Source organism: Ostrinia nubilalis, chromosome 23, assembly GCF_963855985.1.
Source record: "Ostrinia nubilalis chromosome 23, ilOstNubi1.1, whole genome shotgun sequence".
In the NCBI taxonomy this organism is placed as follows: Eukaryota; Metazoa; Arthropoda; class Insecta; order Lepidoptera; family Crambidae; genus Ostrinia; species Ostrinia nubilalis.
This window is the reverse complement of record NC_087110.1, coordinates 2,549,943-2,569,135: the sequence shown is the minus strand read 5'-3', so window position 1 is coordinate 2,569,135 and position 19,193 is coordinate 2,549,943. Positions and strand designations below refer to the sequence as shown.

The 19,193-nt window shown below is 35.6% G+C and overlaps 1 protein-coding gene across 1 annotated transcript in view; it reads right to left on the bottom strand.

Annotated features, from left to right (window-relative positions):
* Positions 1 to 19,193, bottom strand: part of LOC135083194 (protein MTSS 1-like) — a 249,561-nt gene that overhangs the window by 19,560 nt on the left and 210,808 nt on the right. The window contains exons 9-12 of the mRNA XM_063977928.1: positions 18,842 to 18,988; positions 13,291 to 13,383; positions 10,505 to 10,611; positions 8,298 to 8,412 (exon numbers count right to left, since the gene is read on the bottom strand). Coding sequence (XP_063833998.1) covers positions 8,298 to 8,412; positions 10,505 to 10,611; positions 13,291 to 13,383; positions 18,842 to 18,988 — 462 coding nt within the window. The remainder of the gene's footprint in view (positions 1 to 8,297; positions 8,413 to 10,504; positions 10,612 to 13,290; positions 13,384 to 18,841; positions 18,989 to 19,193) is intronic.

Sequence of the window (19,193 nt, the reverse complement as noted above, 5' to 3'; positions counted from 1 at the left end):
CACACTTAAAATCCAAAATTTCAAGTCTGTAGGTCAATTAGTTCCGAAGTTAAGCGAAAGCAAAGTTTCGCATTTATGACACTCACTCACTGATGATCATCAAAATAGAACTAGTACTTCCCATTAACTCAGAGAGCTGAAATTTGGTACAGAGTTAGGGTTTAATGGCCACATAAAGGGAAAACTATAAAAACTAGGAAAATCGAAGATCTGGAGTAACACCACATTCATAATAATCAATACTACTAGCGCCACACCGGCGCCGTGGTGTTCGCCTGTACCGCTCACCGCTAGATGGCGCTAGCACTTTGAGCGTCGATTTTCTGCACCGCGGTGTCCAGATTTTTTTTCCCCTCTAGTTATTATTAAATCAATTCTGATTCGTTGTCCTTTTTAAAGATGTGTTTAATATCGTAAAAAAAATGACGATAATATTAAAGGACGACGACGTTAAATAATTATGCCACATTCTACAAAAAGAAGTGAAATCCCACCAAAAACATTCTGTAAAAAACTAGCCAAGTCTCGATGGAGCTGCTTGTTTATCTCTAAAAAGTAATGAAATCTAGACAAAGTCGTGCCAAGTCTATGGTTCTTTACTGCGATTTCTTTTTTATTATAGTTAATGTTGTGTGACTTGGCCGTTGAACAATCTTTATTAAGATAATCAATAATTATGCATAAGTATTATTGAAATACGCAGCTTTATTAAGCCTACAATTCACTGGTTATTAAATCAACGTTTTCCAAGTGGCAATTTTCCATCGTCAATGGGTAGTGGTTCTGGCAACAGATTGGTGCAATGGTGTCATGGAGCACCTGGTTTTGTACCCTTCAACGGCCAAGTCACACAACATTAACTATAATAAAAAAGAAATCGCAGTAAAGAACCATAGACTTGGCACGACTTTGTCTAGATTTCATTACTTTTTAGAGATAAACAAGCAGCTCCATCGAGACTTGGCTAGTTTTTTACAGAATGTTTTTGGTGGGATATGTAGTTAGATTTTAGACGTCAAAAAGTATGGGCTTCTCGCGTACAATCGATAAATTATCACGGCGCGCATCCCAGGCCTATAGGACGTCAGTCTTGCGTTTGTCGATCAATAGAATATTGACATTGGCTTATTTTTCTAGCGGCGACACTGAGTAAACTAATGCAGAAGACGGCTAGCCGCAAACGTATCGTGTATCATAATCGACACCAATCGAAAAAAAAAGCAAAATGTAGGTGTCTGTTACATTATTTGTATAGAACAGTGGTTCTTAACCTTTAAGTCACGAGGAACCATTTTACCTAATTTCTGTCTTGTCAAGGACCACTAATTTTTTTTCAAAACCCTATGAAAGGGGAGGTCAAATTCAATTCAAATTCAAATTTATTTATTTGCCAGAAACAGGTAACATAATGATGGTCAAATATACATAAAATAAAGTCCATGTTTCGCTAAATACATCTTAGCATGCAATAAAGAAAACAAGATTACAATCAATTACAGTCATGATTTTGATATTCAGTTACAGAGTAAAAGGTTTTTTGTAACAACCAGGTATGTAACTCCTTTTTAAAGTCTTTTAGTGGAAGGAGTTTAATGTTCGATGGCAACCTATTATATATTTTGATGCCCATAGAGTAACAATTTTTTTGGAACAATGTTGTTCTCGGAAAAGCATGCACCAGCCTATCAGGATCTCTAGTGTTCCTGGGGTATATCTCTGCAGCCCTTTTAAAATAATGCATATGTTGTTTCACAAAACAAGACATTTCATAAATGTATAAAGATGGCAAAGGCAGAACATTCAATTTTTTGAACAAGGTTCTACAGCTTTGCAATGGATGTGCCAAACAGATCGACCTGATGCATTTCTTTTGTGTAACAAAAACCTTATTCAATTCGACACCATGACCCCATATAATAATGCCGTATCTAAGAACAGAGCCAACATACCCATGGTAGGCTAGTAAGGCAGTGTGCTGCGACGTTGTTCTTCTAAGCCGACTAAGGGCATATACAAATTTGTTTATTTTTTTACATAATTCCTCGATATGAATTTTCCAGTTAAGGTTGCTATCTATTGTTATACCTAAGAATTTTATATTTTTTACCTCGTCAATAATATTATTACAAAAATTTATATTCAAGTCATTTAATTTATTAAAATTCATTATTTTTGTTTTGGTCAAGTTAACATTCAAATTATTGGCATTAAGCCATGTCACTATTACATCAATTGTGTCATGTATGTCACGTAAATGATTTATTAATGAATATTTTTCAGTCTTTACTATTATAGCCTCGTAAGTCCCCGCGTACTTGTACAAGTACATACTAAGCATAGTAGTTCAGACCTGACATTTAAATTTCATAGCAAGCGTAACTGCCTAATGTACTTACCCAAGTACAAATGTTTCTTTCCCCATTTACCGGGTTGTTTTTTTACAATGGCAAAAATGATACGACCATACTCATTCAATACTCTATGGTCAATTCCGCCATGTTAGACAGGTAACGTCAACTGTCATTGTCAGTGTCAATTTTTCTCAAAATGGTCACGCGGTCGGATTGCCGGCCGGCACGAGGGTAGTTTATCTGTTTATATCAAAGTAATCTTTTGTTTTTTGTCTTGTTTTTTAAATGTATCTGTAAATATAAATTATAGTTTTTGTAAATTAAAAAAAATTTAAAAAGAAACTTTGTATTTTAGGAGGTATACGATCGGTCAAAATAATTTGTACTTGATATAGTACGTTAGGCGTTTGTTACACAAATAATTGTATGAAAGTTGTATTAGGTATAAAATTAGCGTTTTTTTTTTCTTTGAAGTTCATTACTATGTAATTTCTTTCATAGTATAGCTATGTCCATCATTCTTTTTTTATTTGAAAATATACTTCAAGGGCTTACTTTTACGTATGAAATGTTATGCTTAATTTTATTTTTTAAATTAGAATTTAATCTTCAAAGACAGCTCGTCCTAATTGTCGTCCGTTTCCATTAAACAAAAATAAATATATTTTTATACGGATACCAATTTTCAAAAAAATGTCTTAATTTTTTTATAGCTTAATGTTGTTATAGCCTGACCAGGAACATAAAAACCCTGGCATAGAGGCGCGTCAATTGCATTTGATAGTGCAACACTGAGTACAGTCGTACATGTGTTAAATTAATAGGCTAAATTTATGTATCAGGATTCAGGATTACGGGCTAATTTGATATTTTCATAAATTAACGAAAAAATATTATTAAAGGTAACCTGGTTTAAATAAATTAAATGAAACCATCAATCGAGCTAGTAGGATTTATTCTATTATTCATCAATAATCAAATTCAGAACTTGAATATTCAACTGCAATGTCTGCTCATGAACGCTTCAAACTCGGTACTTCTTTCCCAATTCCATAAAATTCAAAACTTAGAAAGTGACAAAAAACTTTAAAATAGGTAGTTGAAACAGACTACAACTAATTTTCATAGTGGACTGTACTATACGATAAACATGTCAGTCAATTTGACAACCTTTGTCGGAAACATTATTCAATGAAAATATTGTCCGAACCGTTAGTATTTCTCTTCGACAAATACATTAACACATTGTGAACCACTTTTCTTTCACGACTATAAAAATATTTTAGGAATTTAATTCACAAAATCAATTGCACACATTTAAAATAAAGTTTGTTTACACTTTGACAACAATAGACTGACATGCAAGGTGACATGTCAATGAAGTTTTCAGTTACTGTTGCCATTAAAAGAAATTAGTACCATTAGTTTTCCGCAACATGGCGAGGGTTTTTATGTTCCTGGTCAGGCTATACAATCTACCTACAAAATTTCATAAAATTTGAATTCATGGCTTTTTAAAAAATCACAAAAATATTAGTATGGAAAAATTAATTTTGGTGAAATTCTCCATATAAAACGCTAAGGCCAAATAATTTTATCTTAAACACTGAATTTTATAATTATTGCTTACTTAAGTGACGTTTAGAAGAAAAATATGATTTATTTTTAATACTTAAATAAAAACTTTATCTCAATTATATTATTTTTTACACTGTATAAAATGCCTAACGTACTTACAGGAGTACAAACTATTTTCAATATTTTTCTTTTAAAACAGGTGCTAAAGATGCTAAACTTACAGTAAAAAATACAAAACATAATGTAACACTTAAATAACTATGTAAAACCGTCAATATTTTATCTCGGTCTGAAGCACATTTCTTAGTTTGTACTTGGTATAGTACATCCGGCAGATATGAATACTGCTATTGAAAAAACACAGGACTTACGAGGATAGATATGTCATCTGCATACAAAATTGTCTGATGTGGTGTTACTTCTGTAATGTCATTTATATATATCAGAAACAATAGAGGACCCAAAACGCTACCTTGAGGTACTCCGTACTTATTTATTTTATAATCAGATTTGAAATTAGTGACTACCTGTTTACTATTTAACTTGGTGACCTCTACACACTGTTCTCTGTCAGACAAGTACGATTTAATCCAATCTAAAGCCCTACCTCTAATGCCACTGTGTTCCATTTTATATAGTAAAATGTCATGAGACACAAAATCAAACGCTTTAGTCATGTCAAAATATAAGACTGATGTTAAATGTTTTTTGTCTATGCTTAGTAAGATATTGTGTACAAGAGTAAAACCGGCTAGAGTGGTAGACTTATATTTTTGAAAACCAAATTGTTGTTCTTTAATTATACAATTCTTAACGAAGAAATCGTTTAGTCGCTTATGCATTGCTTTTTCATAAACCTTTGAAAAAACTGAAATGATGGCAATTGGTCTGTAATTTCCTATAATACTCTTGTCACCCTTTTTCGAAACACTCCTGATTCGAGAGAGAGGTTTATGAGATATGTTAGTATATCGCTTAACTCGTCCCTACACGCTTTCACAACTTTTGTCGATATCTCATCGTAACCTTCAGCGTTGGTGTTATTAAGCGATAAGATGATGTTTTTTACCTCTGTGACGGAAACTGGCTTTAAAAAAATTGTATTATTACAACTATTGGTGAGTGTAGATTTGGGTTCGGTCATCGCAGCTTTATCTGTCAGATCTAAGAGATATTCATTAAAGGCTTTAGCTATTACGGTTGGGTCCGTCAGGGTGTGATTTGTTTTTTCACATTTGATTTCATTAAAGCACTTAGGAGGGCTTGGTGCATCATCTTTGATAATGTTCCATGCAGCCCTACAGGAATTACGAGAGTTTTCCATTCGTTTATTATTTACTATTTTTTGTGAAGCGACTATGCATTTCCTGAGTAATCGTGAATATAATTCATAATTTTTCTTGTTAATTTCGGATTTGTTTTTATAGTATTTAAACCGTAAATATCTTTTTTTTTTGGAACATAACTTCAAACCTTTTGAGATCCATCTAGTTTTAGATTCTCTATTCATTTTAATATTTTTTACAGGGAAGCACAAATCATAAAACAATTTAAATATTCCGCTGAATTTACGAAATGCTATATTAAGATCAGCTTCCATGTATACGTCAGAAAAGGATAATTTTTTTAAACAGTTTTTAAATCTAATAATGTTTTCGTCAGAGTATTCTTTTTTAGCAAACCACCATGTTTTTTGTAGTTCTTGTTTACGTTCCACTTGAAATGAAAGCATTTGTGCTGTTTCATGGTCAGATAGACCCAATGGCAATACTGTGCCTTCAGCTTCGTCGATATTGCTTATAATATGATCAATACATGAATTGATTCTTGTTGGGGTCGTTATGTGTAGTTTTAGATTATAATTTTTGGTCAAGTCGGTTAAAGTAGCGGAGGACTTAGTTTTAACCAAAGTATTAATATTGAGGTCCCCTACGATCACTACCTTTTTATTTGTTCTGCGTAATAGATTATGTAGCATTATCTGTAGTAATTTGAAGAAATTATCAATGTTAGACAAAGGAGTCCTATACAGTGTGAGTCACGTTAAAGTGTACATATGAAAATAGATGAAACTAGACCTATTTTTATCGACAAAAAAGAGGTCAAAATTTTTTTGAGATTTTTTTTAAATTTTTTATATAATTTTTTTTCTTCCAATTACTTATTATAAAGAAAACGTAATAACTTTTAAACTAAGCGGTATATCCTGATAAAATAAAAACAATAATAATGCTAAATAACAGGCGATACTAAAAAAATACAAAAAATACACAAAAAAGGCCAACAAATAATAAAAAATGATACTTTTTGAAAAAAAAATTGCTTTTAAATTCGTGTTTTTTTGGTTATTTGATAAATTTCTCCAAAAAATGCCCCTATAACCGGTGGTTTTTATTACTTTGTATTATTTTCTATCGTATTACCTTCGTAAAACCAAAAATCGCATGTCTCTATCCCTATCACAACGTTTGTAATGATCGTTTGAACTAAGCCTCTCCGGGCGCGCCATTCAACGCTTCGTTAACAACGAAATTGAAAATGGCTCTAGATTTGTAATTTTGATAAAGACAAGTTAGATTTCAAATAAAAACAAAAGATTTCGAAGTAAAATAAGAATTTTAGTTAAAATTAAAATTGTCTCTACCTGAAGCGGAAAATAATGTTGTGGCAGGCCTTTGTTCAAACGATCATAGCAAATGTTGTGATAGGGATAGAGACATGCGATTTTTGGTTTTACAAAGATAATACGATAGAGAATAATACAAAGTAATAAAAACCACCGGTTATAGGGGCATTTTTTGGAGAAATTTATCAAATAACCAAAAAAACACGAATTTAAAAGCAATTTTTTTTCAAAAAGTATCATTTTTTATTATTTGTTGGCCTTTATTGTGTATTTTTTGTATTTTTTTAGTATCGCCTGTTATTTAGCATTATTACTGTTTTTATTTTATCAGGATATACCGCTTAGTTTAAAAGTTATTACGTTTTCTTTACAATAAGTAATTGGAAGAAAAAAATATCTATAAAAAATTAAAAAAAAACTCAAAAAATTTTTGACCTCTTTTTTGTCGATAAAAATAGGTCTAGTTTCATCTATTTTCATATGTACACATTAACGTGACTCACACTGTATATGCAAACTACAATTAGGTTATAATTAGTGATTTCAATACCACAGCACTCAAAAGTATTGGTTATTGCTAAACTATTGATTCTATCAATGCGCTTGAACATTTGACCACGTTTTAATAGTATACAAACTCCTCCCCTTTTTTTATTTCTAGAGTAGAATGAAACCATATCATATTTAGTTAAGCGTAAATTTTGTTCACATCCAGACTTCAAAAAGGTTTCCGTTAGACAAATGACATCCGGTTCACGCCCCGAATGACCCAATTCATCGATGGTAAGTTCCAATATATCTTGTTTTGAAATTGCGCCTGCAATGTTTTGATGTAAAATACGCAGATTTCTATCAGGGGTCTCGAAAAAGACAGATATTTGCGCCATTGTTATTGATTTGAGGTGAGGGATGCACAGTACTACCTTGATCGATTCTCGATCGGTCGATTTCTCGCCCACTGTGCGCCGTTTGCGTTGTGTTGACTCGACTCATCACGTCACGTCACTTGTTTATTACGATGTCTTCGTGGACCACTTGGAATGCCTCCAGTGACCACCAGTGGTCCGCGGACCACCGGTTAAGAACCACTGCTATAGAATATCGCGAATATCTTATTTGTATAGCGAATCGAGAGGGATCCCACTGACTGCTGCAACTCCTGTGTAGCCAGGATCTACAGCTTGACCGCCAATAAAAACCCAACCAGTGAAGGTCAAGTTTGTCCCGGGGGAAAGTTAAACTGTCATTGGACCCGCAACGAAATTAACCAGAAGAACATAGGAGTTCGAAGTAGGGATGTTATGGATACGTAGTTTCGGTTATGGATACCGTTACGGATATAATAATAATATTATACCGGTTTCGGTTACGGTTACTGATATTTTTTTATTTCGGATATCCGAAAGTTTCGGTTACGGTTACGGATATTTGTGCTTTAGAATGCAATTTGCAATAGTTGTCCAACACGGTTCATTCATGGACGCACACTTTACATCGAATAAAAAGTAATAAAAACATTTTTTTATGGCATTATAAAGGTAAATCAGACTGTTATGCCTTAACTTATAATGAATGCTGTACAAAAACAATTTAAGCTGCCTACATCCGAAACTATCCGAAACTTTAGCATCGGTTACGGTTACGGTTTTGGATATTTTTTTATTTCGAATATATATCCGAAAGTTTCGGTTACGGTTACGGATATTCATAACATCCCTGGTTCGAAGTAAGGGCTAGTTTACCTTTAGTAAGATGTGGCGGTAGCGACGAAGGTTTAGTTGGCTTGAACTCTTGCTGGCCGGTGTTGGCATTAGTCGACTTAGCTGGGACGGCGGGTCGTTCTAAAGATGAGCATCGCTGGAAAATACAAATATACAGGGTGAGATTAAAGGGAGTATTTTTCATGATTAAATTATGTAAAATACCTGAAAGATAGGTCTGCGAATCAATGTCACGTCAAATTAGCCGTAACTTGCTGGATAATATACATACATTTTACTGCATAATCGCTAGTTTAATAGTGTTAATCTATAGCAAATCAAGTATTGTTTAATAACAACAGCAGCGATAATCAGCCGATTGCAAATCGATAGTAAGTTTATCGATAGCAGACCCAGGATCCTTAAACTGTCAGCTCTATCGACAGTGTTATTGCTTATAAAAAAACTATATGAACTATTCATGAAAATCAACGTCGTGTCTTATGTTAGCTAAGTGGGATTCTTTTAAATTGGGTATCACACTGTGACTGTGGATTTTTGTTGTTTTTTTATACGCTGCTAACCTTTCGAGCTAAGTTTATGTTTTTGTTACGAGTGGTTTCGCCACGGCGGCATGGTTAAGCGTTCCTCGGCTCTCAAGTCGGCCGGCCCAACAACTTCATCGGTCAGCTACTGTTGCTTCTTAAACTCTTGTTACTTTAATACTTAGTCGTGGTTTTGGTTTCCATTCTGTATTCATATTAGGGTGTTAGGTAAATGGGTTTATAAGCCGACACTAGCCCATGTTAACATGTGCATATAAATGGTGTGGTGAAGTCATATAACTGATATCATATTTTTTTTTTATAATTCATTCAAATCTGATTCTATAAACTTGTATTGTATGAAAATTTAAAAAAAATGAAGATATCAATTTTCTGACTTCACCATACCATTATATGCACATGTTAACATGGGCTATTACTGTGGAAACTTTGCTGATTTCTGTCCTATTTTTTGTGTGATAGTTTATCTGTGTATGAAAATTGTGTTTCCCAAATATGAATAAATAAAAAATAGTATAAAATAAGGGGTGATTTATATTAGACCGGGCCGTGCGCGGGGCGTCCTGTATACGTGGTCCGGAGGGGACACGCATTTTAAACGTTACATACATTTTATATGAACCAGTTTATATTACACAGTGTCCCGTCTACCGTTCCGTGTACCGTCCGGCCCGGACGACGCTCATCTACACCACGGTTGTAGCACGGTCCCCTAACACTCTGTGTAGTTTTTTTTTAAAGATTATTAGCAATTTGTATTGCAGAAATTACTAATAGTCCCGTTAGCCCCTCGTGGTAAGCTAAAGCTTGTGTTACGAGTGGGCTCACCACAATAGTCGAGCGGCGGTGGGATTCGAACCCGCGTTCCTCGGATCTCGAGTCGGCCAGTCCGACCCCTTCACCGTTCGGCTATCGTGGCTATCGTTAATCGTGCAGGACGGCGGGCTCCGCTTCGGCCACGCCCCGCCTCGGTCCGGTCTAATATAAATCATCCCTAATAAGTAGAGATGAAACGGATAGTTGTTTGGCCGGTTACCGGATACCGGATATCCGGCCAGCTGCAGCCGGATAGTTGGCCAATTGTCTCGTTGCATATCGTGACGAGTTTAGCGCCGCACAGGTGCTTCGAACACGATCAGTGGGTCTATTAGTAGACTAGACTAGTCACACTTTTCGAAAATCGAATCCGTCCGAATAGAATGTCAGATTTTGCCACTTGTCTAGGGGGTAGATCAATTCGGGCGATTTCGGTTGCCATCGTGAGTGTGTGATTGAATAACGAAAATTAAACTAGTTTACTTGCTGCATAATCTGACTGAACTGCATCATGTCATCAGATCATCAGTGAAAAAAAGATCGCCTATTTTATTTGGAAATATTTCGACATTAACAGATATTTACTATTTATGTATTCGTCATTAGAGTGAATAGCCCAGAAAAAGAAATTAGTTTTTTGATAGGCTTTAATATGGCTTTTTGTAACTTTTTGGACTTTAAATAAGCCGTCATTATTATAAGCCATTTTATTCACATTCACCTCAAAGATTAATGCATTTCATTTGATTAATAGGAAATTGTCGTAGTTTTTTAATATCTGGTATCCGGCCGGATAGTAAATTTAGGCCGGATATCCGGTCTACCGGATAGTTACCGGATATCCGTTTCATCTCTACTAATAAGTACCGTGGGCAGCGGCGGGCGCGCCTGTATAGCGTCGCGCTGCACGTCGAGTTCGGAGTGCGCGAAAGTGTGAGCGCTTAGTGTCGCGCGCGGCGCTTGACGCGAGTACGCTGCAACAAACATCATCATCATCATGTCATCATCATCGTCATCATCATCACAGTCTCATTTAGTCTCCAGATCAGGTCATCTAATTTACCAGACGCAAATGAAGGATTTGGCCCAGACGCAAATGATGGTTGAATGTTTCCACATTTTTCAACCATTTCTCTTGTTGTCTTTGCCAGGCTCGGCGACTTCAAAATCAAAAAATCTAAATCAAAATTATCTTTATTTGTTTAGACTAATTAAATTAGTACTTGCAAATCGTCAAATGCTCTCAAGGAATTTATACATGTCTCATTCTTTTTTTGCCCTACCAGCGCTTCGAGACAAACATTTGGAGCATTCCACGCGAAGCGGACAGGTAAAAAAAGTCGATGTTTCCGATTTCAGTAATATTCGAGTATGTTCTACCTATACATATTATTGATACGTGTACCAAATATTTTTGTAATATAATGACTAGTTTAAGAGTTATGGGTCTTCGAAGTTTTCGACAACCGGTTGGCATGCAGTACTTCAAAGCCGATTATGGAGTCATAAAATTATATATTAAAATAATTAAACCACGGGATTTATTACTTCATTTACCGTGCTTTTTAACTGTATTTTTGGAAATGAAAAAAAAATTATTTTTTCCTAAAAAAAATGCAAATTAATTTTTTTTCCTTGATTTTCACAAAGTTCGACCCTTTCGATTTTTTTAATTTTTTTTATTTAAATAGCTAATATTGTGTAGAACATTCATGCCAACTTTCAAAGTGGGCGTGGAAGTGGATTCGGAGCTAGACTGAAAATACTGCCGAAGGGTGGCGTCCAGCGCCGCGCCGTCGCGCTGCCGCGCCTGAAGCCCGCCGCCTGTGCGCGTTTAGTGAAACTGACAAACAAATAAAATCACTTTTGACGGAATGTTTTTTAGATTTTTAATAACACCAATACATTTTTAGTACCTATTAAATACTAAAAAATACGTTATGGCCAGGCTTGTTCTTACTCGGACACTGAAAGGATCGCTCCGAACTCCGAAAATCGGTCAAATGAACTAGTTCGGTCTTCTAGTACTATTAACTAGCACATTTTAGTACACTGATTCTATTAGATAGATCGAACGAAAAAAGTCTTTATTCATATGCATTTATGGTCCAATATCGAAAAATACTCGCTACACACTCACAGAGCCGAATCCATCTCGCTCGCGCGCGGTTGTCACCAATTTCACGTCTCGTTCACACCTATTCATTAGTGATCGGCTGTACTAAAGTGAACTAAAAGACCGATTTGAACGACCAAGACGGAATAGTTCGTTCTCGTTCACTTAATTAAAGGAATTGCTTCCTATTAGTACATAGTACATGTACTACACAAGCCTAGTTATGGCGTATCCGCACATGCCGGGCGGCACGGCCGGTTCGGTTCGGTTCTGGGTATTAGTCCTGACCTAAATTAACTGGTGGATCTATTAATCCGGTCCACAATATCTTCTAATTACCAATAATTTACGACCTTTCAAAAGACTAGATAGAATAAAAGGTCTAGTATTCATTATACCTAAAAATTATTATGAGCCACTTAATTTCATAGGAATAGGATGAAAGCACTGACGACCGTCTGCCTCCCACATAATCGCCTTTTGTAACTCGAAAGGTATAAAAATAACAGCTCATTCTATTTTTGTTAGGAAATATTCACAGTTACGAGTAATGTAATTTATTTTTCACGATACGGAAAAACGCAACTTTATTTACTACTACTACTACTTTATTTTATAACGTATTTTAGTATTTAATAGGTATTAAAAATGTCTTGGTGTTATTAAAAATCTACAAAACATTCCGTCAAAAGATTTTATTTGCTTGTCAGTTTCACTAAACGCGCACAGGCGGCGGGCTTCAGGCGCGGCAGCGCGACGGCGCGGCGCTGGACGCCACCCTTCGGCAGTATTTTCAGTCTAGCTCCGAATCCACTTCCACGCCCACTTTGAAAGTTGGCATGAATGTTCTACACAATATTAGCTATTTAAATTAAAAAAATTAAAAAAATCGAAACGGTCGAACTTTGTGAAAATCAAGGAAAAAAAATTAATTTTCCTTTTTTTTAGGAAAAAATAATTATTTTTTCATTTCCAAAAATACAGTTAAAAAGCACGGTAAATGAAGTAATAAATCCCGTGGTTTAATTATTTTAATATATAATTTTATGACTCCATAATCGGCTTTGAAGTACTGCATGCCAACCGGTTGTCGAAAACTTCGAAGACCCATAACTCTTAAACTAGTCATTATATTACAAAAATATTTGGTACACGTATCAATAATATGTATAGGTAGAACATACTCAAATATTACTGAAATCGGAAACATCGACTTTTTTTACCTGTCCGCTTCGCGTGGAATGCCCCATTTGGCAAGTGCTGAGAAGAAGCGCCTGCCGGTCTGATCTGATCTGATCTTAAATGTCAATTAATGTTATTGTTCGAAAAACAGTATGTTTCTAACTACTACAAAAGTATCTTGTATTCAGGTACTTTTTAACAATATTATTATAAACTGCATTATTGGACTTAAAAAGGAGACAAAAATCTAACCATTCATTAATCTAATGAAATATACAAAGGAGAAAATTAAAATAAGAGCCTGTATTAATACACCAGTATGAAATAAACAAAACAATGAAGAAAATCTCATTACCTGCAGAGATAGTGTGCGGCCGACCGCCCATGATAGCAGAGGCTGCGCGTTCGAACTGCGCAGTGTCTTTCAGGTCGGGCCACGTCGCCGACGCTGCGGAAATAATTGTAATTTCAATAATATAATAATAATAAATTATTCTTTATTCAAGTAACCAGGACTCAGTTTGTTAGTAAAAATTGCACTTAAAACCTATGTTAGTTGAAACAAGATGTAAAATAAAAAATTGAATAAATTTAAATAAGATTAAGATTTAGAATTGAAATGAGTATCATAAATTATACTCATTTCAATGAGTTTACATAAATAAATTATGTAAGCCTTTGTTATAAATATCGCACATACAATATTCTTTAGGGTAGCACAAAAAATAATAATAAAAACCGACATCGGGATCGAAATCTGCGACAAAAACTACGTAAACTACTAGCTGTTCCTGTAAAATGAGTAATTTTTAAGTTGTAACTCTATAACCAGGTGTACGAATGATTTAAGGCCGGGTAGCAGAGAAAATGGCGAAAATGAGGTTTTCATTTTTCATTTTTGAGGTACTAAACAGTAAAATTAAAGGCTAAGATTTTTATTGGGCATAGTTGAGGATATTTTCTAGGGCTATTAACGGATGGAAACACGATTTGATGAAGTTGACTCGATAGAATAAATTCCCAAAGTTACCTCTATTCGTTTTCTATTTATGGTTTTATTTTTAAAATAAGCGATTTGAGATTCTAAATCTTTTACTAAACTAAAGTTCAGAAATAACTTGAGGGCTTTTAACGGATGAAATTTTTATATTGCGTCTTATTTAGTTACTATGTTAAAAAATGTGGAAAAAATCGTCCATGACGGCTTGGACAATCTCAATCAGTCGCGCGGTGGCGCTTACGGAGGACGGACGCGTGTCAGTTTTTTGGCCGTGACAGTTCGCGATTTGTCAATATTTTTGACAATGATGACTTTGATGAGTCACAGTATAATAATATCAGTGTTACTGGAGAAAGCTAAAATCTTTGATAATTAAGAATTATCAATTTTGTCTACCTATTGAAATTTAAATCGTTCGCATCCTTTTAAACGAAGACTCTACTCATGATACATAGTACATTCCTCAAATATGAGACAAAACCAATGAGTTAAAATTACATTTTAATAGTACCTACATACAATCGTCTTACACTCTTTAGAAGAGCACACTGACACAAATAAATAATAAAAAATACTGTCTAAGGTCTGTAGCTAAAGGTCTAAGTTGTAAGATAGAAGAATCTTCTAGCCAAAAAGATAACAGATGCAGCAGATGTCAACGGATTTAAAACTGGAGTTCATATGACTCCTTGTAGACTTGAGTCTCTAGAGCGTCCCTTCCTCCACCATGCCACCACAATTTTAGTATGATATTTTTATTTATTAATAAACAAAAAGACTGAACAAAGTTGATGCGTGTACTGATTAATGTAATTAACTACATGCAAAGCTTTGTGAATTGCAACAACTATAATTTATTATCCAAGCTCTAAATAATCGCTACTACGAGTAACTGATCATAAAATGTTTTTCCAATCGCTCAAGCTCCCGAGGATCTACCGATAGGTCGGGTGACGTAATCTTGAAATTCTTTTAGCCGGCGCGGAACTTCCGGAAGGTTGACGGTGACGGGTGACGCCACGCCTCTTTGAACCGTGTTTACTTTGGCAGTTATATTCTATATTTATTCGATTCTAAAATATATTCCCAAAAATTTTAAAAGTTGTTTTAATTTGTATCACTTGGATATGATTTGTATTAGAAAGTGCTGTGAGTGTGACGCTTGAACGGAAGGAAGTCAACCTAACCTAACCAACTGCGTATTTCTATACTGTGTAGTCGCGAGAGCTCTTTGGCGCGCTGTCTTCGGCGAAGTATTGCGCGCGCAGATTTTGACAGCGCGAAATACCTACTTTAGCAGAAATACCAAGCCTTAAAACTATACTGGTGGACAAAAACTGTCTTATGCCCGTTTCACTATCAATCCGTAATTTTTAAGTGCTATGAAAACAAAATGCCTGATAAGTGTTACGGATTACCGGTATCATACCTGATGATAGGGGTCACTTAAAAATTAGGGATTGATGGTGAAAACGGGCATTAAAGAAACTAACATGTTTCTTTAATGCCCGTTTAGAGCCCTCTAAGTAAAGTGTACTTACCTTCTTTATTTACTTATTTTTGATCTTTTGATTCCTTGGTCAAATTGTATTATACTCGTAGTATACAGGGTGGAATTTTGTAATGCCACCTAAAGGGAAAGTACTCTTAATATTGTAGATAGAAAAATTTTCGCAAAAAAACATTCCTTTATTTTTGAAAAGTAATAGAACTGCATTCAAAGATTTCCAAAAATTTGCTTGCCACACCCGGGAATCGAACCAACTAAAATTTGTTAAAAATTACACCCTGTTTTTTTATTACATCGATCGTTAGGGTTATGTAAAAGGATGAAATCTCTCTAACAAACTTCAAATCAAAGTAAATCATGAAATCTTAAATTATTTTTATTATGTACAGAAAACTGTATGGTATGGTAGTGAATTTTCGAAAATCTTTGAATGCAGTTCACTTTCTTTTCAAAAATAAAGGAATGTTTTCTTTGAGTAAAATTTTCTATCTACAGTATTAACCAGGTGGCATTACAAAATTTCATCCTGTATAATTTTACAATGATGAAGTGAGCCACTTACCGGCGTTATGAACATCCCGTTCCAAGTCTAAGCCGGCTCGCTCGTTGTCCAGCCCGATGCATTCGCTGCTTATGCTCTGGGTGTCGGAACCCTGGTAATATGGCATGGAATCGTCAACACTTTGATCATTTTGTTTATTATGTTTAACAGCTTTGAGTTTTAATTTGTTTGTATTTTGATATTTTTGGAACTAGACGACTTCTTGGAACTATAAAGCGACAGTTTTTTTAGTAACAGTAACTGCTTTGAAGGAATAATTCTTTATTCGGTCAGCTGATAAAAGCGCGCCAAAACGTATGAGTATACATAACCTTGGGCACTACCCGTACCCAATATCGTAAGAGGACTTATATGTTTTTAGGACCTGTGGACAAGGGCATTCATTGACGCGCAGCAAGTGAAATCAACATTTCACAAGTGTAAGAAGAATATACCAGAGCTATCTGGCAAAGTTGTCATCATCTTTGCATTAGTGTAACGTATAGCATTTGTGCGCGTCTATCAATGTGTGAATTAAAAGAAAAAATAAACTCAAAAGAAAAAAAACTAAAATACAAAAAGTAGAACTAAAACTAAAAACAAAACAAAAATCAAATTACATCGTGATGATACAAGTTGCGGCGCTGCAGAGCGTCCTGCGAGCGGAAGCCGGAGTCGGCGCTGCCGGCGCCCGCCAGCCGCGACCCGCTCTACGCACGGTAAAGGTATACAGGGTGGAAACGATAAGTGATCTCATCCGATTATTTCTAAACTATACAAGATATCGAAAAACTGGTTACTGATCCTGAAAGTGCTTCACGAGCTCTATCCAACGGTACCAATAATAGGTTACAGAATTAACTGGATCTATCCGAAAATTTATTGTTTTCAGCTTCCATACATTTAGTAAAACAACATAATATTAAAAACTATACAAGATATTCAAAAACTGGTTATTAATCCTGAAAGTGCTTCACGAGCTCTATCCAACGATACCAATAATAGGTTACAAAATTAACTGGATCCAGCCTAAAATTCAATGTTTCCAGCTTCCATACATTTAGTACAGCCACAGTCATGGCACTCATGTCTTGATAATATTATAGCAAGTAAAGCCTAAAACCAATGTTTTCCATTAATAATTTTAAATAAGAATGCAATTTACGAGTTCATTTTAAGTGTTTATTGTTTAATAAAAAAAATTAATACTTCTAATTTTGTTTGACTGGCATACATTTAGTATGGAGGCTGAAAACATTTAATTTTCGGATAGATCCAATTTATTATGTAACCTATTATTTGTACCGTTTGAAAGAGCTCGTGAAGCACTTTCAGAATCAGTAATCAGTTTTTCGATATCTTGTATAGTTTAGAAATAATAGAGTGAGATCACTTAACGTTTCCACCCTGTATTCACACCACCGCGGGGAGTACGTGGGGTGTACGCGGGGCGTACGTGGGGAGTACGCGGGGCGTACGTGGTATATGTTTATTTTTAAAGCAAAAGTATCAATTACAAGAATTGACTTTTGCCAAACAAACCTCGTGGAAATGTGAATAAAGCTTGAGCTTGATTCCAAATGCTATACATGCATACTAAAAGCATGAAGAATGATCCCAACTATTCAAATATTACATCAGTGAATGTGTTCACTTCAATATTCGTTGCGCAACCAATACAACAAACAATTTCGGAATCGAGCTCAATAAAACAGAATAAAAAACTGAAACTAAAATAATAATAAAACAAATTCATGTAAAACTAAAAGCAAAATAAATTTCAATAATACAAAAAATGTGTCGATAAATAAATATTATAGTCTAGTAGATCTTTTGAGTCTTGTATTAAGTCTATAAAATGATGAAAAATATAACTTATTCAAGGTTCACTAAATCTTCGTTACCTGTGATAGACAATGCCTGTCGTCCGCCGCGCTAAGAGTGCCAGCCATAGTCACGTTTGAGATTGGCGTCGAACAGTTCGCGTTCGAATTCGACACACCTGAAAATAAGAGTTTATTTATTTATTAAAAAGTGCAAATACAGGTTGCAGTCAAATATTAGTAGATTCAAAGTATATTCTTAGATCAAAACTACATATACAGGGTGTTAGGTAAAGGGGTATATGAGCCGACACTAGCCCATGTTAACATGGTCATATAAATGGTATGGTGAAGTCAGAAATTTGGTATCATAATTTTATTTTTTTTAATTTTCATACAAAATAAATTTTATAAAATCCGATTTGTATGAAAATTAAAATAATTAAAATGAAGATATCAATTTTCTGACTTCACCATACCATGTTAACATGGGCTAGTGCCGGCTCATATACCCATTTACCTACTAACACCCTGTATAATAGAGAAATCATGGTTGTGCTTCAGGTATAATGACACTGCAAAGAGGCATGCGTGGGGCGTTGTTCGGACGTGCGATATTTGCATAAGACACAAAACATCGTGCGACAGGGCCGCCATAAAATCCTTCAGTGGATACATTCGCGCATGTAGACCCTGCGTATGCCATTAGTAGCAATAATTTAAAAGAGTGCGGCGCCAAGTTGATGATGGTGATGATGATGATGATGATGATGATGATGATGATGATGATGTGACTCACCGTGCGGCTCCGAGCACTGGCTGTTGAGCGACGAGATGGACGTGAGCGAGGACTTGCGGCTGCCGAGGCGTGACGATGACGATGACGATGACGATGACGATGACGATGACGATGACGATGACGATGACGATGACGATGACGATGACGATGACGATGACGATGACGATGACGATGACGATGATGATGACGATGGTGATGATGATGACGATGGTGATGATGATGATGAGACTCACCGTGCGCCTCCGAGCACTGGCTGTTGAGCGACGAGATGGACGTCAGCGAGGACTTGCGGCTGCCGAGGCCGGACGACGCCGAGCTGATGACGATGACGATGACGATGATGATGATGATGAGACTCACCGTGCGGTTCCGAGCACTGGCTGTTGAGCGACGAGATGGACGTCAGCGAGGACTTGCGGCTGCCGAGGCGGGACGACGCCGAGCTGATGATGATGATGATGATGATGATGAGACTCACCGTGCGGCTCCGAGCACTGGCTGTTGAGCGACGATATGGACGTCAGCGAGGACTTGCGGCTGCCGAGGCGGGACGACGCCGAGCTCATGATGATATCGATGATGATG